Source organism: Mixophyes fleayi, chromosome 2 (assembly GCF_038048845.1).
Source record: "Mixophyes fleayi isolate aMixFle1 chromosome 2, aMixFle1.hap1, whole genome shotgun sequence".
Classification (NCBI taxonomy): Eukaryota; Metazoa; Chordata; class Amphibia; order Anura; family Limnodynastidae; genus Mixophyes; species Mixophyes fleayi.
Genome location: NC_134403.1, coordinates 371,245,236 through 371,270,235, shown reverse-complemented (window position 1 = coordinate 371,270,235; position 25,000 = coordinate 371,245,236). Strand labels below are relative to the sequence as shown.

The 25,000-nt window shown below is 41.5% G+C and overlaps 1 protein-coding gene across 1 annotated transcript in view; it reads left to right on the top strand.

The window, feature by feature from the left end:
- Window positions 1–3,165: 3,165 nt before the first annotated feature.
- GAP43 (growth associated protein 43) overlaps window positions 3,166–25,000 on the top strand; it is a 41,875-nt gene continuing 20,040 nt past the window's right edge. Inside the window, exons 1-2 of the mRNA XM_075197391.1 lie at window positions 3,166–3,424; window positions 22,955–23,492. Of these exons, the coding sequence (XP_075053492.1) occupies window positions 3,395–3,424; window positions 22,955–23,492 (568 nt within the window). The 5' untranslated portion in view covers window positions 3,166–3,394. The remainder of the gene's footprint in view (window positions 3,425–22,954; window positions 23,493–25,000) is intronic.

Genomic DNA, 25,000 nt, shown 5'->3' with positions numbered 1-25,000 from the left:
GCATGATATAGTTATTTCAGCAGCGATGGGTTAATCTCACCAGGGTTTGCTGGGTTATCTTGTTGCCAAGAATATAGAAGATTCCCTGCACTGGAGGCAGATTTGAAGAGAACTATTCTATCCAGATGGCTGTTACCCACCTTCTGTTCTGTGTATCACGTTTCATGTGTTTTATCGCTGAATTCTGTTCTATGCACAAAACCTGACAGACAGCAGATTCTTTCCTAATTCTGGTATTGGGATTGTTGTGACCACGCTGGATCCTTTTTCATCCTTTCTGCAAATGACTCTGGTTGTAAACACCACTAAAGCTGGAACAGTCATTGGAATCAGCTGCCAGGAGATGGGTCTTATCCCAGCCTGGAAATTGGATACATACGTAACCCTGGAATGTTTCTCAGAATTCTACACATAGAAACATCAGTAGCGCAGAACAGTGTGGGAAATACCCTCAGAACAGGGCCTTTTCCTTATGGTAGAAATTGAGTATGTCCTTAGTCACTTCATGCACATGATACATTGCTGATATTACTTAACCACTGTCTGAAGTCAATGATCTAAAACCCCAAATCAAGTTAGCAAGAAGAAGCTGGGTTATGTAAGGGTTATGTAAGGGATAATTTTAGACACCACTAAACTCTTAGCTTGAAAGTTCCCCGCTAGTACAGGTTCCTTTATATCACTGTACGTAAAATTCTTTATAGACATTTCTATCTGACATTAACCAGTGGCCCCTTCCCAACACAAAAACTGTGGTCGGTTTATCGTACACCAGTCACGCCAGCTAATGTGCTTTTCTAAACCTTCACAGTATGGTATCAGGGAATATTAACATACTATCCATTTCATTTTCTGTAAAATCAGACAGATAGATATTATATAGCATTGTAACATGGTTTACTCTAATGACACCAGAGTATGCTGTTCGGTGCAACCCAACACTATGGATTAGTGTCCCCTTTTAAGGTTAGTTTCTGACACTCGTCCAATGACGGTGATGGGAAACTAGCAGGAATAAATATACAGGTACGCAAAAAGTTTTGACTCCTATCCAAGTGAGGATAATGCAGTTTCTATGACAACAGTCTTCCTGAGCTCTGATTGGCTGTGATATAAGACGTGTTAGAGAGTATTCTCTTGCTGCAGCAGGGAGGTATCCGGACATCCGAACTCTCAGGCTTGAGAACTTTATAGCACAATACAGGAGGCAAAACTGAAATGCAGATTACTGCATTCCATTGTATGGTGCAGTAATCCAGGCAGCTGAGTGATGTTACTTTTGTTAAAATTGCAGCTAAAAGTGTTTTTCTACAACTGCTGTAAGCGAGATCTTAAATTCTATTTCTTCTTTAACTTAAATGTTCATTTTTTATTTTTAATATTCATGTTATACGGTGAGCGCGGTCATGTTAAGTGGTGGTGTGCCACGTCATTCAGGGGCGCATGAGCAGTGTTTCCAAAGTGCATGGCTGCCCCCTTTTCCCATGCAAAAAATGCTCCTTTAATGATCAGGCACCCGTCGCTGGTACACACAGCGCTGAACGGGCAGACGTCCCAACTGTCCGACAATGGGACAAACGTTCCGACTGTTCCGTCTAACTCGGGGCAGTGATTAGATAGATGTGGAGGCGATGCGCAGTAAGAGGAGGGCTGTTCTTCAGGTGCTGATTTACTCTTGTACAATACATAAGATTATGAGATTTTGTCTCAGGGCTGCTGCTCACACTTTAGATCAGCCTCATAGTTGCCTCTAAATCTTCATTTTTATCCCCCTGGAACTGATTTGTTTTTGCAGTTTGGTCCCAATGTTACAGCGAGCGCACAGCTCACTGACGAGCAAACGCCAAAAATGGCTGCCAGCGCGTCCATTGGTCCTGGGTGCAAAGACATGATGGAAGCATATAATCTGGGGCCGCGGATAATCTCCTCTGCTGTAAATAATGACAACATCAGGGAGACCCATAAACAGGGAGCAATTGTGGTCCTGGAAAATATTCTCTGATATCTATCTATCTGTCTGTCTGTCTGTCTGTCTGTCTGTCTATCTATCTGTCTGTCTATCTATCTGTCTGTCTGTCTGTCTGTCTGTCTGTCTATCTATCTATCTATCTCATATCTCTTATCTATCTATCTATCTATCTATCTCATATCTCTTATCTATCTATCTATCTCATATCTCTTATCTATCTATCTATCTATCTATCTATCTATCTATCTATCTCATATCTATCTATCTATCTGTCTGTCTGTCTGTCTATCTATCTGTCTGTCTATCTATCTGTCTGTCTGTCTATCTATCTATCTATCTCATATCTCTTATCTATCTATCTATCTATCTATCTCATATCTCTTATCTATCTATCTATCTCATATCTCTTATCTATCTATCTATCTATCTATCTCATATCTATCTATCTATCTGTCTGTCTGTCTGTCTCTCTATCTGTCTGTCTATCTATCTGTCTGTCTGTCTATCTATCTATCTATCTCATATCTCTTATCTATCTATCTATCTATCTATCTCATATCTCTTATCTATCTATCTATCTATCTATCTATCTATCATCATCATCACCATTTATTTATATAGCGCCACTAATTCCGCAGCGCTGTACAGAGAACTCACTCACATCAGTCCCTGCCCCATTGGGGCTTACAGTCTAAATTCCCTAATATACACACACACACACAGAGAGAGAGAGAGAGAGACTATCTATCTATCCATCTATCTATCCATCTATCTCAGATCTCTATGTAACCAGTTGCTTGTGATCACAGGTTATATGAGTCACACATGGACATATCCGCCTGAGGTGAGGTACAGGGAGCAGACACATATTTTGGCCCCTGTGACGTCACAGCAGATGATCTCACCGTTGGTCCTCACGCTTCTCCTCATCACCTAAACAATGGGAGCTGAAGGCAGTGATGGGGGGGTCTGAACACACCCTGCTCCTCTCCCCCCTGTCTGGAGATATGGGAATGGGGGGGGGGAGCAGGCAGTAAATGACATAAGTACGTAAAGAAATAAGGGGATGGAGGTAAAACTGCCCCCTCTGCTTATTCTGCACAGGGGAAGTCGCGGGTAATTGGGTACAGATTGTAGGTGTTTAAATATTCATGACAGGGTGACTGGGAGGAGGTGGCTGACAAGGAGGAGACACAGAGGTAGCGAGAGCCAGTGAACAAGTCTGTGGAAGACACAGAGAGAGAGAGGGCGTGCATGTGATGAGCAGAGGACAGACCCTCCAGTTTCTGCTAAGCCCCCTGCTGTATGTGTGAGTGTGTGTGCCTGTCTATGTGTGTGTGAGAGGGGGAGACAGAGAGAGAGAGAGGAGAGGAAGAGAAGAAGGAGAAAGGAAAGAAGGAGGAGAGTAGACCAACAAATTCAACCATGCTGTGCTGTATGAGGAGGACAAAACAGGTAATTCTCACATATTTCTACTCTCTGGATCTGTGGGTGCTGACAGAAGCCTGGGTGGGGTACAGGGTCTTCCGGTGTCATTCCATTAAAGACCCCCATTGCTTTGCAATACAGCAATGCATTCTACCTCTGTGCATGTCTGCATATGATGGGGTGGAAGGTTCCTGTAGTTTTCCTTACCTGGTATTTGGGGGTTTACAAGCATCATTTGCAGTAGGTTTGAAAGCTGTCGTTCCAGTGACAATTTTGTTCTCTCAAATAGATTTGTATGTAATATTGTACAATTCCCCAGTCTGCCTGCAAGAGCATTAGCTGGCTGTGTAAGAAGCATTGTGCGGGGGTATTAGAGGCATGTCTTGAGGAGGATTAAACCTGTTGTTTTATTAAGGAGAACAATGAGTTCAATTGCTAAAGCAATTAACTGCGGAGAATTATAAGCGGAGGGATAGAAACAGGCTTTTCCGTTGCTAACGTGACACCCAGTATATCCCTCTCCCAGACATTAGAACAGCTGGACGGCAGCTGGGCGCAGGCAGGACCCCGCCCCTGGTACATTCCGGGAGACCTGTTGGCAGCCGGGGCTGGGGACACGTCCAGGTGACAACTGAATCGATTACTAACATTAATGTTCAAATCCGGGTTTGCATTTGAATGTGAATTTTTTTTTATAATTCCCTTCTATATCATTATATTCCACCATTCAGCAGGTATCATCGAATGCTGTATTTTATGTGTAACAAGTGGTATGTCTTTTGTGAATTAGACAACACCCCTACCCTTATGCCTGTGATTGCAAACCGCTGATTTATTGTATATGCAATATCGCTGTAAAGGCAGAGTAAAATGACTTCATAGTTACACATAGAAGTGTAAAATTAGGGGTGTCGCCCAAATAAATATCTATCATTTAAAGTGGGAGAAGATCTGTATGTTTTATTGTAAGAGAACACAGTAGGTGATTTTTCTGACACACTGTATCAATCCATTAGGTGAACCGTAAAAAATACAAGACTGACTTTAATTGACAGGTTTGAAGCTACATCGATTTCTACAGGAGCTTGCAGGGTTGGTGCGTGAAATATAGGTGATTGCACCTGTATCTTCAGTGCTAGCCAGAGGGGTTATATCGTTAGAGCCGATTGCATTTGGTGATGGGATTTATTCTCGACAGTGTAACTAACTTGCAGCAAATCCTCGGGCTTTGGTCCCTGTGGCGATGCAAGGGTTAAAGGTGTGGCTGCCAACGTGCATCACTTGTAGAATGGTAGAGACAGGGACAGGGTGGGGTTAGAACCAGGGAATGATGGAGAGGGTGAAAAAAAAAACCTAGCCGGGCGAAAAATGGAGTACCACATGCTGAAATTTCCTGGTATCGTGTCATTTAATGTGCTGTAGATAGCACATCGTCCAAGTCTATCATTATTTATCTCAAAACATTATGTCTGTGGCTACGATGACGTGGGTGTACTTAATATATGCATTTTGGATAAGACAGATAGGTAGATTGCCAGCTCAGTGGGGGACACCTTCATTTTTGCAAATATTTGTTGCGTGTGTGTATATCAATATTCATGCATTATTATAGTAGTGCTTTAGTAATCGGTGGTCATTGTCTTAATACTGTATATGCTGCAAAAGCTTTAACAGTTTGATACAAGCATAAGAACATAAGACCTTACGGTACGGAGCACGGAGGGGCAGGAATGATCTGAACAGCCATACTGTACACCTTCAATGAGCTGGATTCATTGATGATTCAAATGCTCCAATGATCAATGCTTCTTGTCAGCTACAAAATTACAGTTCGGCTGTCCCAAGAGACAGCAATATGTAGCAGCAGACTGCCCCAGGATCAGCACCTGTAGATGTTTTATACTCATCTGTGAATGACAAAACAAGCAAATTATTTCAGTGAATTTAATGCCAGGAAAAGTGCACACTTATAATGCTGCACAAAATGACAGATTATTTGTAGCTGATGTCTAAACCGTTGTTAAATTTCATACAAGGTGCCTGTAATCTCCACCCCCCTCTCTGTCTCCTGCACCGTATATATCCGATTCCCTTATGTAAAGGATTAACGTGGTGCCACACCTATCTCTAGAGCCACAAAGGGTCTGCACGTACGTGAGATGCTGGCAGCGGGTTATACACAGATGACACTTTATTGGTCAGTGTGTGTTGTGTCAGACATGTTGCCATATAAAGCCTTTCTGCAGAAGCTGCATCTCTTCTAAGCTTCAAACCATTTATAACAGCTAGGTGTTATCATTATGCACTGACCAATTAAGAGTGATTTCTGCTACAACTGGATAATGGTCGTTTTATACGCCTTGAATAATTTAGATCAAGTAATCAATGCGTCACTCTCTGGTTCTGTGGATAAAGTTGGACCAGATTCTGTTTAAAGAATGATTGTAAGAAAGAGGAGATGGTTCACTCAGGGATGCATGACACATTGCAAGTGGAAAGCAGAACGGAGGTGGAAATGGATTTGCACGTTTGACAGACAACACCCCAGTAAGGGTATGCCTTCGTGCGCTGGAGCCAATGACTGGATTGGCCTCAGGGATGGAGACAGATACTCCAGCCTAGTGAGGAGGAGACAGGAGATAGATGAACCTATAATAGGAATTGCATTAGATGGTGGAACATTTTACCTGCTCATTTGGAATTCTGAGAAATCTTCCAGCTGTGTTCTCCTTCATTGGTAAAGATGCACAGTGACACACATTGGAGAGATGGATTAGAGACCTTTTAGGATGAGAAGACTCACATGAAGATGTTATACACATTAAGATTTGCTGGTAGTTCTTCTCAGAGCAAGTCGTTCATATTTTGCCCCCTAAAAATAAAACTAAAAAGCCCTTAACTTGACGTCACATGAAACGCGTAACTGTCAACTAACGCCAAGTGATAAATTAAGTCTTTCTGCTGTTAATATATTCCTACCTCATGTTCCTGTCTGGGTGAACTACCAGCAAGAGGAGGAGAGACAACGCCAAAGCAGGATTTCTGTATTTCTTGCAGAACCTGGAGTCTGTACTTAATTGAAGAAACTTCAGGAATATTTTTGCAGCTGCCCCAAGGACCTTCACAGATCAGGATAATGATGATGGAATCTGGGCTTTTCAGTTGTTGATCGGTCTGGAAAAAAAGGAAAGTTACTTGTATACATATCTACAGGCTGGATATTGCAAGACCATTATGTGGAATATACACACACACACAAGCCTGTCGTGGAAGTAAAGTCCACAGGACCTACACATTTATGCTAATTATCATAGAGGCATTGTGATGGTAACATTACATCCGGGGTGAGAGATTGATGGAATCAGAGCTGCACACGTGGTGATCTGAAGTTGTTTCCTTACGCATGACCCTGACCTTTATAAAAAGCCTACGGTCAACTTTATTTCTGTTATGGTAAATGGACTGCAAAACTAATATGGACACACAGTCGCTTTTAGTGATTGCAGTAAACCAATAAAATCCATAGTGTATAAAGTATAGGTGCTTCCTTCAAGAAAGGAACAATGTGATTCTGTACAATACAAGTTAATTGCATGTTACTTTTCCATGGAAAAAATCGATTTGCATCCAAGATGTTACATCCAATCTACAGAACGAAGACTATAGATAGATACAGACAGATTGTCATAGCTACCACCAATTTCATTTCCATTTAAATCTGTGCTAGTAATCTATCCAGTTGGGGATTATTGATGAGCCAGATAAGATAAAGATGACTCCGTCTCCACTTGTACAATTAATACAATGGAGCAATACCAAGGAAAGTACTAAGTACTATGTGTAGTGTTAGTCATGATGTGTTGGGTTGGTGTGTTACTACCAGAATATACACCTACAGAGGGCCTTCAAAGCTATAATGATGTAACTTAGCCCACCTTCCTTATAATAACCTCTCCCAATGTTTGACTCCTCATCTCTATGTTAAACCACCTACTTCCCGCAGCTTCCGCTCCCTCCTAGTCTTTCTTTCCTGTTTGGGTGTGGATATTCCCTCCTACTGTCTGATCTTCAGAACAAAATCAAAACTTTGGGGTTTACTATTAGAACCCCGATAAGTCAGAGTTTATTTTATTGACAGTTCTTACAGAGATTTCCAATCAGTTACTCCCACATTTTAACAAAAGACAGCTGATCGATACTCGGTGATACTGATTTGGGGTGGTTAGAATAAACTTGCCATCTTGCCAATTTGCCCATGTGGAAAAAAATATATAGTTTGTGGGTCTTCAGACATGGGGAGGGTTATAGACTTAGAAATGGCCGTCAGGGAGAGGTCAATCATTTTAGCGGAATCATTTGGGTCTGATTGCTATACACCCTCTGTATAATATACACATTTCTCTAGAATAGATGTTTAGTTTATGTGTCATGTCTCGGAAGGGGGGCTAGTTTATGGTCTTAATGCTGATATACTCAATAGCAATTTACACTTTTTAATCTCTTGTCATTCTTCCCAAATTGGGTCGCAGGTTTTGGCTTTTAATATCACCCCCTATACAACCCATAAGAAATCTTGTGTTTCAAAGATATAGGTGAAAAACCTTTGAAGCCTCCCAGCTCAGTCCTCAAACATGCAGATTTTTATAGGTCTAAAATTGATTACTCGATTGGTTGACCCACCCAGACTTCTACTCAGGGTCCTAGAATAACAGCTATCAGGTCATCTCTAAATAAAGGGGGTTTCTAACCCCTATATGACTTTATTTTCTTCCACGTGCCTTCCAACAACTTTTACTATAGACACTGTTTATTAACATCCGTATTTAGTTGCTTAGAGAGTATACAGTTGACTATTTGTGGAGTACAGGGATGTGAGGAAAAGCTGCTTCCTGTGTACAATAGTATTTAATGCAGCGAGCAGATCTGAACTGCCTGATTATATAAAGACATGGCTTAAAAAAAAAAAAAAGCAAGAAAGCCACAAATATAAAACACTTTATTTAGTAAACGTTGCAGGTCAGTACGTTAAAGACATCTGAGTGTACCCAGCCTTGTTAAATATTACAACCTGAGGGTAGATTGATTAAACCTTCAAAAAAGGAAGAGAGGAGGAGTTGCCCATCTCAGCCAATCAGATTCTAGCTATTATTTATCTAATACATTCTAGAAAAGGTAGAATCTGATTGGTTGCTATGGGTAACACCTATACACACCACAATATCACTCAAAATGTTGGGACAACCCCTTCAATGCATTAATGGTAAATGAGAGGTAAAGGCAGGAGGGGCCCTGGCCATCATCGGCCCCACAGCAGTGTTTGGGTAGGGGTCCGTCTATGCCATTATAGCCTCCTGGGCCCCCCACCCACTGATCGTCTCTGATACCGCTCTGCTGTTTACAGAGTAGAGTGGTTGCTCTGTGGTTGATGTGAGGGCCATGAAAATGCAGGGGGGTCTGCCATGGGGCCATGCTATTGGGATTTCAGGGTCCTGCTCACCTCAAGGCCCTATAATAGCCACCCTCCTTGGCCCCATGTTAGTTCCTCAACTGGTTGAGTAGAGTCAGGTAAAAAAAAAAAAAAAGTTAAAAAGTTTTGAATTTCAGTTGTACGATCAACATTAACTTGGAAAAATAAAAACATGTACTGTTTTGTAGAGGAAATAAATCAATGTGCTGTAATATATCCTATATTCCATAAATATGATGTCTAGAAATCCCAGGCTGCAACAAGACAGCTTGTATTTGGTGATTAAAGCTACATCTATGAAGAGGTAACTCTGTAACACAAAGGACGGTTCATTTGTCACTGAAACACTCTACCTGCGAGACTACGAGTCAATGCTGCAACCAGCATCAGCGGCAGGAAACGTAAATACAATTATTCAACCTTCCTGCCGAAAGCCGCTGCTAATTGCTGTAGCTAATTCCCATGTTTTGCAGAATGCATCAATAACCTCAGACACAGACCTCGTGTCACTCACATTGCCATGTTCCTGCCCCCGGAATCTGTGTAATGCAGCCTATGACTGCATGACAACTCCAGCAGGAACAGAATTCCTAATTTTCTGAAATGATACAAGTTTTGCAAATGCAACAAACTCAAGAAGACCAGGTTCTAAGGGAGATAAGCACTGATGTCAGGGAAGTAGTTGGTGTTGCAGAGAACAACCAATCAGATCAGTTTCTAAGGTGCAACAGAACATGACAATCAGAAACTGATTGGTTGCTATGGGCAATAACACCTATAGCTTACACCATGTTTTATAAATGTCCTCTTGTCCGTGGAAGATTGTAGAATAGACTTTCAGGGCTGATTTCCTCTCTAGGCCATTTTTAAGATTGAAGGAACATAATGAGAATAAAAGAAGACTTAAGAGCTTCTATTTTTTTTCCTGTATAATGAATAAATATGAGTTTGTGACACCGTCCTTTGATGCTCTCTTCACGGGATGTGATAGTCAGCCGAAAATCTGGAGCACATTTGCATTTGACACTTTAAACGTTCCTGGCAGCTAATGGTGTAATCCGGTTGCTGCAGAGAGCAGTTATAATGTACGTTTCCTATCCACGCTCACATCTAATGCGAGAGTCCAAACTCCCCATTTTATAAGCCGGTTCCGTTGTGTGTTTTGGATGATTTCATCAAAGGACTGAAGATATCATAAAGGATGATCTTACTAATCCAGGCCTGCAGTCCTACTATATTGCAACCAGTTCCCTTATCATCTTATTAGAACTTTTATTAGAAATGTTGGCGCCAATTGAGCAAAAGGCCACATTTGTATTGGCGCCCGTTTGTAAAGGTGCAAAGGGTTTTGCTGAATTTATACGGTACAGTCCATTCATTCTGCTGGGTGGTTTGGTTGTATTAAGGCAAAATTCTGCACATAAATGAAGTTGTTAGACTAAAACTGTCCATTAATATTATCTGTCCCATCTTCTTATAAATGAAAGGTGACACATAGTTTGCAATGGAGAAAAGGGAGGGGCAGCGCACCAAAGCCTGAAACTTCATACATCTGAGTGACATCAATCCCTGACCCAGTGTGCTCACCATCTAATTACCATTTGTGAAATGTTGGCAAAGTAGGACTGGATTACCCACAAATGCTAAAGGTCATAGACTGATATGGAGGATAGAGATAAAGCATATGACTGGAGATATATTTGGGGCTGCCAGCTGTAGACGTATAAAACACATTAAAGATGGTAATTAACGGATACTGCGATATCGCTGCCAATGCGTTGTTGTTGGCCCGATATCCAGGTGGCGCAAAAATGACAACGATATCCGATAACAATCTGATTGAAGTCGGTCGGGTCACTATTGGGCTTGTTAGTGGATGAAGTTGGACGTCTATCAGCCTGTGGTCGTCGTCATTTCACGACGCAATCACGACCAACCACACGGCTGTATCTCGCCCTATTTGGCCACCTACCTTACCTACGTGCGTTGGCAGGTTACCAGTGACAGGGAAATGAGATGTTCTTGGGCCAGACACAGAACCATGCCTGAATTCTGAATTCCAAACATAATTACCTAAAAAATCTGATTTTGGTCTTTTGGAAGTTTTGTAAAAAGTTCCTGGTTGTCAAGTCTTCATGATCCCACTGGACGCCCCCGCGTCCGAGGGTCCAGTAAATCCTTGATCCAACTTTGCTCTCAATTCACCTGATCTTGTGTCTTTACAATGCAATACGGAGAGGAATGCATAGACTTAGTTGCTGACAAAGAGACCGCCGACTGTACGATCTCCCCCATAGTGGTGTAACGAGATGGCCCCCCAGTGCGGAGCATTGATCACGGTCTTAGGGGTCCCAGCAGGCTTGCTGGGAGATCAGTGTCTGTTCATGCTGAGGTGTAGATGAGATAATAACTCCCTGGCTGAAGACGTTCCCTGCAGACCTCCAGCAAAAGCTCTGTGGTCCTCTCATTTCCGATTGCTCGTAGGCTGTGTCTCCATGTCTTATAGAAACTGTCAGAGAAGATCAAGAAAACGGCAAAATAACGACCTAATAATGTCATGTAGCATAAAAACCGATAATCGCAGCTTCCTGTGTACAAACAAATTCACACCTGACGTTTTCTTTGTCTTTGGAGCAGAATAGTTGGTTCAGGAGAGCGTCCAGCAAATTACTGCAGCTACCATGTCTGGCACAGTTCTCCATGACCTGTCCAATCCCAGCCAGGTTACCTGCGACAATAGAACCATTGATTTCTGTCTCTATCTGCTGATGGCAGCTGGTAAAGACAGAAACGTAGGAAAATAAAATTTGATGGCAGGAAAGAACCTGCAGGTCCATCAAGATTGCTCTTTGTTGTGCGAGTTTGTTGTTGTTTTTTGGGGGGAATGTTGGGATTTTTTTTTCATTTTCTACTAAGACATAACATTAGCGATAGCTCGGTACTGTCTTGGTGGGCCATGAAGTACTACAATGCCCAGAATGGCATGTTTACTGAGTTTAAGTGCAGCAAAATTTTTAAAACTTTTTAAAATACTTTTAATCCATAAAGATTAACTGATGAAGCCTAAAGAATAAGGATGGATGGCAAGAATTGTATCTAAAAGGAGAAATGTTGTGCAGTTGATTAGTATTGAAAAAAAGGGACAGCAAATATTTAAAACCTGGGACCATCCCTGGAGATTATGATGTTGAATTGCATTTTGTGAACTTTTCTTCATGTCCAGCTTGTCTGGGATACGTTCAATGTTTCAGAATGTTCACAGCAGCACAGAGTATGCCATAGAGGTTCAGTAGCTAGACAGGGGCAGTGACATGATGTGAGGAGGGGAATGGAGGCAGCAGGAAGCCACAGACTGAGAGTTATATAGTGGAAGGAGCAGGGTATCCAGCAGCACAGAGTATATCAGGAGATGAGTGATGTGTTAGTGAGGACAGGGCTGCATGTGACAGGGGCAGTGACATGATGTGAGGAGGGGAATGGAGGCAGCAGGAAGCCACATACATAGTTATATAGTGGAAGGAGCAGGGTCCCCCAGCAGCACAGAGTATATCAGGAGATGAGTGATGTGTTAGTGAAGGCAGGGCTGCATGTAACAGGGGCAGTGACATGATGTGAGGAAAGGAATGGATGCAGCAGGAAGACACAGACTGAGAGTTATATAGTGGAAGGAGCAGGGTCCCCAGCAGCACAGAGTATATCAGGAGATGAGTGATGTGTTAGTGAGGACAGGGCTGCATGTGACAGGGGCAGTGACATGATGTGAGGAGGGGAATGGAGGCAGCAGGAAGCCACAGACTGAGAGTTATATAGTGGAAGGAGCAGGGTCCCCAGCAGCACAGAGTATATAAGGAGATGAGTGATGTGTTAGTAAGGACAGGGCTGCATGTGACAGGGGCAGTGACATGATGTGAGGTGGGGAATGGAGGCAGCAGGAAGCCACAGACTGAGAGTTATATAGTGGAAGGAGCAGGGTCCCCAGCAGCACAGAGTATATCAGGAGATGAGTGATGTGTCAGTGAGGACAGGGTTGCATGTGACAGGGGCAGTGACATGATGTGAGGAGGGGAATGGAGGCAGCAGGAAGCTACAGACTGAGAGTTATATAGTGGAAGGAGCAGGGTCCCCAGCAGCACAGAGTATATCAGGAGATGAGTGATGTGTCAGTGAGGACAGGGCTGCATGTGACAGGGGCAGTGACATGATGTGAGGAGGGGAATGGAGGCACAGACTAGTGAAAAAAGCATGGTCTCCGATAGTAGAGAATAGTGGTGTGAAGCTTACATTCAGCTATGTGGTTATATAATAGTGTAGTAGATATATACAACATATTTATTTATAACTGGCCGGATCCTCTCCTCCGGCCGGAGTCAGGTACACAGCAGATGTGAGACACAGGCAGGGGACAGAGTAGCTGGGATAGAGGAAGGGGTCTCTCCATTTATTTGGCTCATCTCTAACTGAACCCAAGATGAGTTCTTGCAGAATTCTCGCACATTCCTCTATCACCAGAGCGTCTGTGAATTGATATAAACATTGCTGGAAAAAGATAAATAAAGGGCCTGAATTCCGTGTAATTTAACCCCAACGGAAGTAAAACATACACAGAAACGAGTCTGATCCAACCGAATGTCTCGGCCAGAACAGAACAATGTAGATCACAGTGAGAGGAGAGATCCGTTCCAGCGTGTTCGGATATGATGCATTAAACACAGAAGATATTGTGTTACCAGATGTTTCTGGGATATATAAAACCCACTAAATGTTTTTGCAGAACAAGAGCAGCAGAAAAAAAAAGAAAATTATTAGCTGAGGCGCTCAGACAAATCTCTGTTGTTATTATCAAGCGAGTTGGCTCAGTAGCTAAGAGCACTGTTTGTAGGACATGTAACTCTTTATGTACTCCATACTGGATCAATGGGAGCTCCCTCGAATTGTCTCTTTGTTTGTAATTAGATTTCTAAGTTCAACTGAGCAAATAAACTAGAAACAATTCTCCATTCAGTAGTGTTTTTATATAAGAACCAAGGGCTAGATTTACTAAACTGCGGGTTTGAAAAAGTGGAGATGTTGCCTATAGCAACCAATCAGATTCTAGGTGTCATTTATTTAGTACATTGTACAAGATGACAGTTAGAATCTGATTGGTTGCTATAGGCAACATCTCCACTTTGTCAAGCCCGCAGTTTAGTAAATCTGGCCCCAAGAGTGTGAGATAGTGAGTGACCAAGCAGAATCTTGTCAAATACACAGGAAGCAGAGCTGATATCTAGCTCAGCTCCAGCTGGTAACACACAGGCCGATTGAGCAAACTAGTAACGGTTACAATTGCTCAGCACAGATCTGTTTGTGGGGGATTGTTTTAACTTACTTAGTGCCCTCGTCGTCTGCTAAGGTCTGTTGTACACTTGTGGTGCTGTATTGTAAACGTAGACACCTCTCCCACAGTCTGAGGTGCGGGGGAGAATCTGCCTAGAGCAGCACAGAGTATAACAGCAAGAGTTTGATTTTTGTCTTCACACAATTTTTACTGCTCATGTGGGCAAACCTATGATAAACATGACTTTAGAATGGGAGTTCTGATAATCAGCCTGTGACAAGTCCCATGTAGAAAGGAGATAATATTATCTATCCATTGCAACGTTTAGGCTTCTGTGCGCCGTCCCTCTTCCCTCTTACCAGTCCAGATTGATACATACTTTTGTGATAGTTCTGTTTGTACCTCTCACTGCTATTATACTGCATGGTTGAGGTCTCTCTAACATCTATTTACATGTAATCATATATATCTAGATAATTTGTGAGAGACAATGTTCCCAGTTGTCTATTAATAGCAGCCTGCACTTACTTTCCTTGATTGCAATTAACACACGATGTTAACACATGATTGCTAAGCATTTACCAGTATGAATCATGTAACACTCAGGGAACGATGAGACGTTATTGAGGTGCAGACATCACAGAATATTTAATTTGTATTTGGTGCTGGGAGACATTAAGAGGAACTGAGTTTAAAATATTACGTGTTATAAAGATTATAGTATATTTTGTCGATCTACCATGTCTCAGTAAAAGAGATGAGCGAGGCTGATTGCTTAACTTGTGCGCATGGAGTAAGCACTTGTATTTGCAGCTCGGTGGCTAAGTGGTTAGCACTTCTGCCTCACAGCACTGGGGTCATGAGTTCAATTCCCGATCAGGGTTTTATCTGTGAGGAGTTTGCTCCGGTTTCCTCCCACACTCCAAAAAAACATATTGGTAGGTTAATTGGCTGCTATCAAATTGACCCTAGACTGTATGTGTATGTTAGGGAATTTAGACTGTAAGCTCCAATGGGACAGGGACTGATGTGAATGAGTTCTCTGTACAGCGCTGTGGAATTAAGGGCGCTATATAAATAAATGGTGATGATGATGTATTTGTGCTAGCAATAACTATTTAAGCGAGGTTCATAGTTGTATCTACACCAAACATTGTAATTATATTTAATAACCTGGGGCCTGATTCATTAAGAATCTTAAATGAAGAGGTATCTTATTTCACCCCTTGCATTGTAACATTGTTTTGTCCAGGAGACTGAAATAAGATACCTCTTCATTTAAGATCCTTAATGAATCAGGCCCCTTATTTGTATCTGTGCATTTACATGTCAAATCTCCTACACTGTCAATAACACCACAATTTCCTCCCAAACCAGCTGCCTTGGTGTCACACTTGACTCTACCCTCTGCTTTATTCCTCACATCCAGACTCTCTACCAGTCCTGTCGACTCCACCTTAAAAACCTTGCTAGAATATGCCCTTTTTTTTTACCAAATATGCTACCAAAACTTTTATCCGTTCTCTCATCATCTTTCGTCTTGACTATTGCAGCCTGCTGCTATCTGGCATTCCTGACACCCATATATCCACACTTCAATCCATCCTAAATGCTGCTGCAAGACTGATATTCCTCTTTTAATGCTCCACATCTGCTGCACCACTTTGCAAATCCCTACACTGGTTCCCTGTATCCTCCAGAATCCAATTCAAATTACTCACCCTTACCTACAAAGCCCTCAACAACACCCCTTCATACATCTCAAATCTCATATCAAAACACTCTCCCTCCTGCTCTCATAGATCTACATCTGACCTGCGCCTTGTCTCTGGTAACCACCTCTCACTCCCGCCTACAAGACTTCTCCCGTGCTGCTCCTTACTTATGGAATTCCCTACCACGCTCAATCAGACTTTCCTTTAAGTCTTTAGTCTTTAGATGCTCTACAAAAACCCATCTCTTTATTACAGCTTACCTTATCCCTGATGATACTACTCACACTAATGCATACTTACCAACATGTTTCCGGGAGAGGGGGCATGACTGGAGGGCGGGAGGGGGCGGAACGAGGCCAATTGTATCATTTTGGCCCCGCCCCCCACGAAAACCTTAATTTGCGTTGCGGGGGGCTTGGCCAAAATGACGCGATTGGCCTCGTCCCGCCCCCTCCCTCCCTCCAAAATGGCGTGAATCACAGAGAATCGCGTCAAATGATGCGATTCTCGGTGAGATTGGGATGCGGGAGAAATGCCAGCTTGCCCGGGAGACTGACCCGAATTTCGGGAGTCTCCCGGAATTTCCGGGAGAGTTGGCATGTATGCACTAATGTACCCTCACAACTGTCCCAATCTCCACTCTGAGCCACACTCGCTCCTCTTGTTTCAGCTGTGCCCTCTTCCACTTAGAATGTAAGCTCTGTAATGAGCAGGGTCCTCCGTACCCTTTGTTTTCATGTTTGTGTTTATTTTGTCTACCTTGTATGTCCCTGTTTTATGTATGTCCTGTTTTTCCTGCTGTAAAGGGCACTGTGGCACCTTACAAATCTACGATAATAATAACGTCCGGAGCAGCTGAATTTGTGGCACTTTATAAATAAACGATGATGATGATTGCGCGGCACTATACTTGGCGTTGATCGCGGCACAAACAAATTACATACAATGACATGAATCGTACGGTAAAGACGTCTTACTTACTAATACATAGCTTCTTTTTTCTGGTTTACCTTCTATTTTTCACACCAAGGTATCTTATTGGTTATTTATCAAGGGGCTGTCTATTTGGGTTACCCTCAAACATGACGCCCACAGAGCAGGTCTCTGTCATATCCAAGTACAATGAAAATAAAACAATTTTGTCTGGTTTTGATAGAAATAGCCTTCAGAAAGCCAACACGATAAAGCAATGCATTTATTAAATGTTGCACAAGGGCATGTGCAGTACCAATAAATCAAACTTGTCTGAAGGTGGAAAAGCCATTTAGCGCTAAACCCAATCCAATCCACAACCCTCATCTTATTTTCTCCTGAAGGAAAAATGATATGAGAACGGATTGCCTGTATATTATATCAATTACCATGAAGGTTTGACAAATCTTATGACCCCTTCCCCCCGAGTTAGAGCCAGGTTTCCTTTCCAGTGATTGGAAATGCATCTAAGCTATTTTCCTTTTGAAAAGACGGCGTTTCGACGAATGGAAAAAGAAAAGCAAACGCTGGCAGGAATACACTATCCCCTGCGGACATAGATTAAATACTCAGCTCCCTTCTTGGAAAACCCCGGAGCCAAACTTTCTGGATCAGCAGATTAAAAGTTAGGTTTCTCTGAAGATAGATAGTCGCTGCTTTGTTACAGCCAATTACCTCCTAGTGTCAGAGACACTGAACTTGGTAACATTGTAGCTGCACAGTAGCAGCCAGCTGAAAGGATGTGACATTACACAATGTACATTTTCTATTTGTTACAAGTTTCATTCTACATGGAATTTAGAATGACTTTGTTTTTCCAGCAGTAGATGAAGAGACAATCAATCTGTTTACAAAATCGTGTTGTTTAGTTGCTTTCAGACGCCAAATCAGCAAATATATATTATCAGTATGTTTTTGGACTGTGAGTGGGAAAATGAAGCACTCGGAGGAAACCCAACACCAACTCCACACAGATAGTGCCCAGTTTGGAACTGAATTCATGATTACAGTGCTGCAATGCTAACTACTGTGCCACATATGGGATCATGCACTCCCTACTGTAAATTATATGGCTATTAGAAGTTACTGAGGAGTTTTTTTAAGCCGAGTACTTTTACTCAGGTTTTAGAAATCTCATGTAATTTATATTTTAATCATTTACAGTAGGGAGGGCGTTATGTCTTATAATGCAAAACCTTTTCCTAAGGTGATGACATCAGGCCTCACCATTTATACAGATATTATTGACCACAGTTTATACATACACAATATTAACATCACGTGTGTTTTATATTAGGATTCATTAATGACTGTAAAGGGTGAAAGAAGCCAATAATCCTAACTAGAGTCTTTGTAAACCAACTAACCCCAAAATACATTCGATAGCAACACCACATCCACTTTTAGAGACATGTCACTATGACGTCACCCACGGAAGTTATACTGTGCTTGACTGTTACATAGGTGGATGACACAGGTATTTTCTTTTAGCTTATAAGTATAGAAACCAGAAAATGGAGAATGTAGAAAGACATAGATACCCGGACACCAGCAGCACAGTGCAAACATGGAGTAATCCTGGTCATCAGTCATTCTATTGATAACAAGAAAATTCGGTTGGAAAGTCAACAATAATGACATTGAAAGTATTGTTAGGTCGACAATTCGAATGTAGACAGTATTATTATTAGGTTGGCAATAATATCCTATCACTAACAATAATTATATCCCTAAACAAAACCCTAACCTCCTAACCCGGGCCCTGATTCATTAAGGATCTTAAATGAAGAGGATCCTTATATCAGTCTCCTGGACAAAACCATGTTACAATGCAAGGGGTGCAAATTAGTATTCTGTTTTGCACAAAAGTTAAATACTGACTGTTTTTTCATGCAACACACAAATACTTTATAGCTTATTTGTACACTGAAATTTAAAGTTGATATGTGTGTGCTACATGGAAAAAACAATCAGTATTTAACTTATGTGCAAAACAGAACACTCATTTGCACCCCTTGCATTGTAACATGGTTTTGTCCAGGAGACTGAAATAAGGATCCTCTTCATTTGAGATCCTTAATGAATCAGGCCCCCTATCCCCATCCCTAACCCTATCCATAACCCTAATCCTAACCCTATCACCAACCATATCCCTAACCCTAACTCTATTCTTAACCCTAACACTATATCTAACCCTAACCCTAACTCTATTCTTAACCCTAGCTCTATTCTTAACCCTAACACTATATCTAACCCTAGCCCTAACTCTTTCTCTAACCCTATCCCCAACATTATCCTTTACCCTATTCCTATCCCTATCTCCATCCTTATCCCTATTTCTAACCCAACCCTAACTAACCTATCCTTAACCTTATTTGTAAACCTGTTCCTAACCCTATACTCAACCCTAACCCTATCCCAAGTCCTATCCCCTAACCCTAGCCCTAACCCTATTCCTATCCCTAACCCTATCACTAACCCCTAACCCTATTCCTATCCCTAACCCTAACTCTAACCCCTAACCCTAACTCTAACCCTATCCCCATGTCTAACCTTAACCATATAATACTGTCGACCATGTGAATTGTTGATCTACTGTTTCAAAAATGTAATTTCAAAGTGCTATCTACAGTCACTTTTGGAGTATTCCTTTTTTTTACCCAATATACTGGTCATTTGAGCTTCATGTGTGTCTAAAATTACCCCTGAGAGTGAGAGGATATCAGGCCTGTCTTCATCCCATAGGGTCATGTCTACATCTGTGTTTTTATTACATTGGTTAATTGGTGCATATAAAGTCATCCCCCATATAATGCAATAATGACCCACTGAATATAACGGATGAGCACAATTAGAGCCTCCTCCGCGGACATTTAAATATCAGGTCATTTTGCGCAGGTACCTGTTAAGTCTATAATATGTCCCCGGGGCCAGAGGAAGCACTGTGGGAGCCCTCGGAGGCAGCGACACCCCCTCCCCCACCTTGGAGACAGTACATGCTTCTTCAGTGCTTTCGGTGTTCTCTAACCATGGGTGCCCCAAACACCCACCTAGAGTCACCTAATGGTTACACCGGCCCTGCACCTCCCTAAATGCTCAGGTTTTGTCTTTTGAATTTAAATCTTGTTCTTTTGCATTTGGGTGTATGATCAGACCGAAAGCCTTCTCTGTGGAACGCCCAATAGCGTTGTGGTAACCCGTAGATGTGGCTGGGATAAATAACCACAGGACATAGCAAGTGAATAAAATGCGCTCATTCTCTGCTATTTCCTTGTTGGTAACTGACCTATAGAGGCTAAGGAGACATCTGGATGTTTCGTTTCCCTGTTGCTGCATCGAGGTGTCTGCAGAATGACACGCCCCCTTATTTACATCCCCACCTGCCTCTATATACAGGAAAAACATTTGTTAATGTAACCCAATTCAGGGGTATTTTAGCAGAATATTAAGCTCTAAGAAACAAAAGAGAAAGGTCCATTTGGGTTTAACCTGTGGAACAGCCAATCAGATATTTGCTTTCAGTCATCTATTCGTTAGACTGTGAAAGCTAATTTCTAATTGGATGCAGCACATGGTTGCTGTAAAGCATCACTAATTTTAGAACAGCTATGATCGATATAGGTGAAGGCATCCTTAACTTAACTGCCCCCTGAATCACCATGACAACATGAAGAAATGCTACACAGTCCCAATTATACAAACCTCTGAACGTCTTCGTTCTTTTCTATGACTCAGTGGGGTGCAGGGATGGTGTTGAGCTGTGCTAGTTGTGCTACTATTACATGTGACTGCTTTTTTTGCAGACCCCGAGCGGAAACGCTACAATACAATCATTCTGTTTCGCTGTCATGCAGGAAATTAATATCTGCCTTGTGAATAGTCCATTTTTCAAAGCTGTCTGGCTTTGGGCTGCCAGTAACACTTGGCTCTTCTTGTTCATTATTAGTATAAAATATTCCAGCCTGCATAATGTATGTGAGACAGACAGCCGCTCCCTATGGCTAGAATACCGTGCTGCGACAACATACGGATGGAACGCGAGGCTCTCTCACACGCCTGTCTTTTGCTGCAAGGCTGTGAATGTCCTAATTCTCCAAACGAGGGTTGTGGGGAACTTTCCTTGTGCATTCGTTTTCACACCCCGAGATTTAAAATGCAGTGAAATATGTTCTTTTTTTATTTTGGAAATCAAAATGCACTTTAATTTCGGAAAAAATGAACGTCAATGCAGTAGTAGTTCAGCTAATGAGGTTGTGTTTGTTCTGCAAGCTCCAAATTATTTATTGAGACCCGCTACGGTCATAGTGTGCATTATTACCGTTAGTACTGATTTTTGCTCACAGCTCTGAGAGCCGTGAGCAGAAATACGCCTTAAAATTATTTTGTGAGTAATGCGGTAAATTAAATCCCCCCCCCCCCCCCCAAGTTTGAAATATTTGTTTTTGTGACTAATTTTTCATTCTATTTAATCTTGCAATACATATTGGTAATAGATAAAAATGAGCAAAAAGCTCAGTTTGCTTGTTGATTTATTTTTATTTTAGGCCAGTAGTTTTATTTTCACAAAAATCAACGTTTATGAATGGGTCAAACAAAACAGACAATTCAAATTTGCTCTAAAGAGCCGGTTAAGAAACTCGGTGAAATGAATATATACATACAAGTTAACCCGTGCATGATACTCATGCATTCTAGTCAAATCAAGCTACTTAAGGTGTTAAAAAGGTTCTTGTAATGCATTTGGGCCATAGCCCAGGCCTCAACCACCAACCACTCCCCACTGTCACCCCCGGCAACCACCAACCACTCCCAACTTTCACTTCTCCTTCAAGAAATATATATATATTTTTTTTAAATATTTATAAACACTTTTAACAATTAACAAATTAAATTAACAAATTAAAAACATCTTAGTATACCAAATTTCAGCCCTTTCTGAATTTTTTTTCCCACACACACTAAGAATTTAGTAGGTCAGTGTATAACTCCGCCCAGCAGGTGGCGCTGCAGCTTGGTTTTATTTTTTCCACACACACACACAGACAGACTAACACACGCCACTAAGCATTTATATTATAGATGTGTGTATTATTGAAATGAATAATGTACATGAAGTAAATAAAGTGTTTATATCTCACTAACTATATCCACCTGCTGTCATGCTACAAGACAGATACTTCTCTAACTGAGCAAGTGGCGTTTGAGTGACAGCTTGGCAGACTTGCTATTCACAAATGCACTGTGTGGATTGGTTAATTCATATAGAGGGGCGGGGCCAATGCTGTCACACTTGGTTAAGTGACTGAATTCCTAGCTTTTCGACTAACATCAGTTCCCATCAGGACGCTGTCCTCAAGATGTAGCAGGAACTTCAGCTGTCTGTAATAGAAGGGGGAGGTAATACCTCTGTGGTTCATAGCCGAAGATTTACATTTTGGGGTTTAGTTATTTTTTTAAGGGATATTTTAAAATACAAACAACTTTTTAATAGACAATTCCAAAACTTCTTTCAGTGTCTTTTGCTCTGGCCACAAAGCATTGATAGTTGTTGTTGTAGACTTTTTTGTTTCTTTTCAGTACCAGTACATTTCTAGAGGAACGTTGCAATTTGAATTTATGAATTTATGAATATGAATTTTTTTTAATCAAAACTAATCTGGAGACAGTTTTCATAAAACATATTGGAAAAGCTCTTATCCAATATTTTCTACCATACGTCTGGAAACTCCACTCCACTCTTTAAAGGGTAACTCTGTTCAAAATTAATTAGTTATTGATGTTCCATATCTGTGTCAAATGTATATGAATGGCTTATATTGTGATTTTGGGAGATCATTACTTTGTAAAAGCCTTGAGAGCAATAATTATGTAAAGTTTATGGAGCTTATGAATAATTCATTTCAGTTTGTATGGTTGTGTCATTTAGAGTAACACTCTTGGTAGACCAAGTAAGCTGAAATGCACAACAACGTTAAACGTCTTGAATTATATTCAAAGGGTGACACCATTGACCACAAGACGCTAATGTTTCATTGTGGTGCACATCTAGAAAAAGGTTTAACGTTCTCTCGTTTCTTCTTCTCAAGGTTGAAAAGAATGAGGACGCGGACCAAAAAATCGAACAAGATGCAAACAAACCAGAGGACAAAGCTCATAAAGCAGCGACCAAAATCCAGGCCAGCTTCCGTGGACATATAATCCGGAAAAAAATGAAGGGGGACAAGAAAGGAGATGACTATACCGGAGAAGTAGCCGAGAACCACAAAGAAGATGCCAAGGATGAAACGGAAAAGACAGAGAATGACGTCTCCAAAACAGAGGAGCCCACCACTGATGGACCTTTGTCCGACGATGATAAGAAGAAAGCAGGAGATAAAAAGCAGGAGGCAGGTTCAGAAGAAGAAGCCAAAAACACAGCCAAGTCTCCTTCGGAAGAGAAGCATGCGGAGTCGGAGGGTACCGCAAAGGGCACCAGTGAAAATTCCTCGGGCGGTGACGCCAACCAAGCGAAGGATGAGTCCAAACAAGCCGATGTGCCTGCTGCTAGCCCAGAAGCCGCCCCGGCAAAAGAACAACCCAAACAGGAGACGGTGGACAGCAGTCAAGATGTTGGAAAGAAAGGAGGTAAGGTAGACTGCCCATGTCGCTTGTTACTAAGCTCTAGCAGCGACACCTTTCTGACGCTCAGTTTTGTGTTCGAGAACTTGTTTGACGACTCGAATGATAACTTAAACTTTGAGAATAAAATTAATTTCAATGTAATTGATAAAGCCAGGTTAGAGTCCAGCTCACATTTAGATGTATTAGTCCCAGAACATTTTTTAGTATAACCAGTAAATCCAGTAGTCAGGAGATACCAACAGCTCATGTTTTCAGGATTTCTGTCTGTAGAAATAGGTGGGATAATTACTGACCCAGGAAAATAGATTAACTCACCTGTGCATGATTAAAGACATCCTGAAAACCTGAACTGTGGGTAGCTCTTGACGCCTGAGTTTGGGCACCTCTGACCTAAGCAATAAATACGATGTTTACTTTTTAGTGGTTTGTCTTGTTTTTAAACTAAAGCTTTTAAAGGTGATGTTAATTTATTTTTATTTGTAGTGAAAAAGCCACATTTATACCCTGTGCTGGCCCTTAGGGCTCACATATGCGAATGCTGAAACGCTTGTATCTGCACTTAGAAGAGTGTTCATTAGCACATCTTAAAACTTCACAGCAGAATAGCTTTGTGTGGACTTAATTAGCATTTCCTTAGAATTCCATTGTAATTTCTTGGATTTAAGCTCTTCAGTTTGACGTGCTGCAAATATGGGCTCAATTTAAAGGAGTTGAATCTCATAGCGCATATAATGCAAGTTGTCGTTTCCAAGCTCCTAACTGGATCCCTGTGTAATTGGTTATTTTTTTTAATAGGATAAAATGCTGACAGAATGCACAGGTGACTCGCAGTCTGATCTAGACTTGTGCAAACTTCTACTTATAAAACTTATTTAAAGAGAATCGTCACATGGCTATATTAACGGCGGTTGGCGGAGGGCTTGGCAGAAATGGGGCATAGTTGGCTGAAGAGGGCATTCCAGGATATGATATCCTAGGCACGGGACCAGCTTACCTCCTACAATGCCATTGTGATAAATATTGGATTACCAGCCCTTTGAGCAAACAAAGATTTTTGTTTTCTTTTTTTGGGGGGGGTTCTTACTCAATGTATCTGGACAATGACTTGTTTACATTGTCTTTAGTATGTTCAATTTTATCATTTTTATTTATTCTATATACTTAATTGGTTTTGCATATTCTTTCTCATTTTTTTGCTCTAAAAAATAAAGAGTTTTAAATGCCATTTACGAAAATACACAGTTGATATCAGAAATGTCTTTAAAGTTACAGTGCAATGATGGATTTTTCACAATATGCACTCCATCCTGACAGTTCTAGGAGATGTCTCATAGATCAGCGGAGACCAGTGTTTGGCACTCCTGCGGCAACAGAAGGTCGTCCTAGCGATTCCCACCACGCGTTTCATAGCCAGCCTCAGCAGTATTGGCTCTATCTAGCATCTTTTATCTTCTAATTAATAGTCTGTTGGCTCTTTGACAGTCACTACTAAATCATGGTTTTATTGGCAT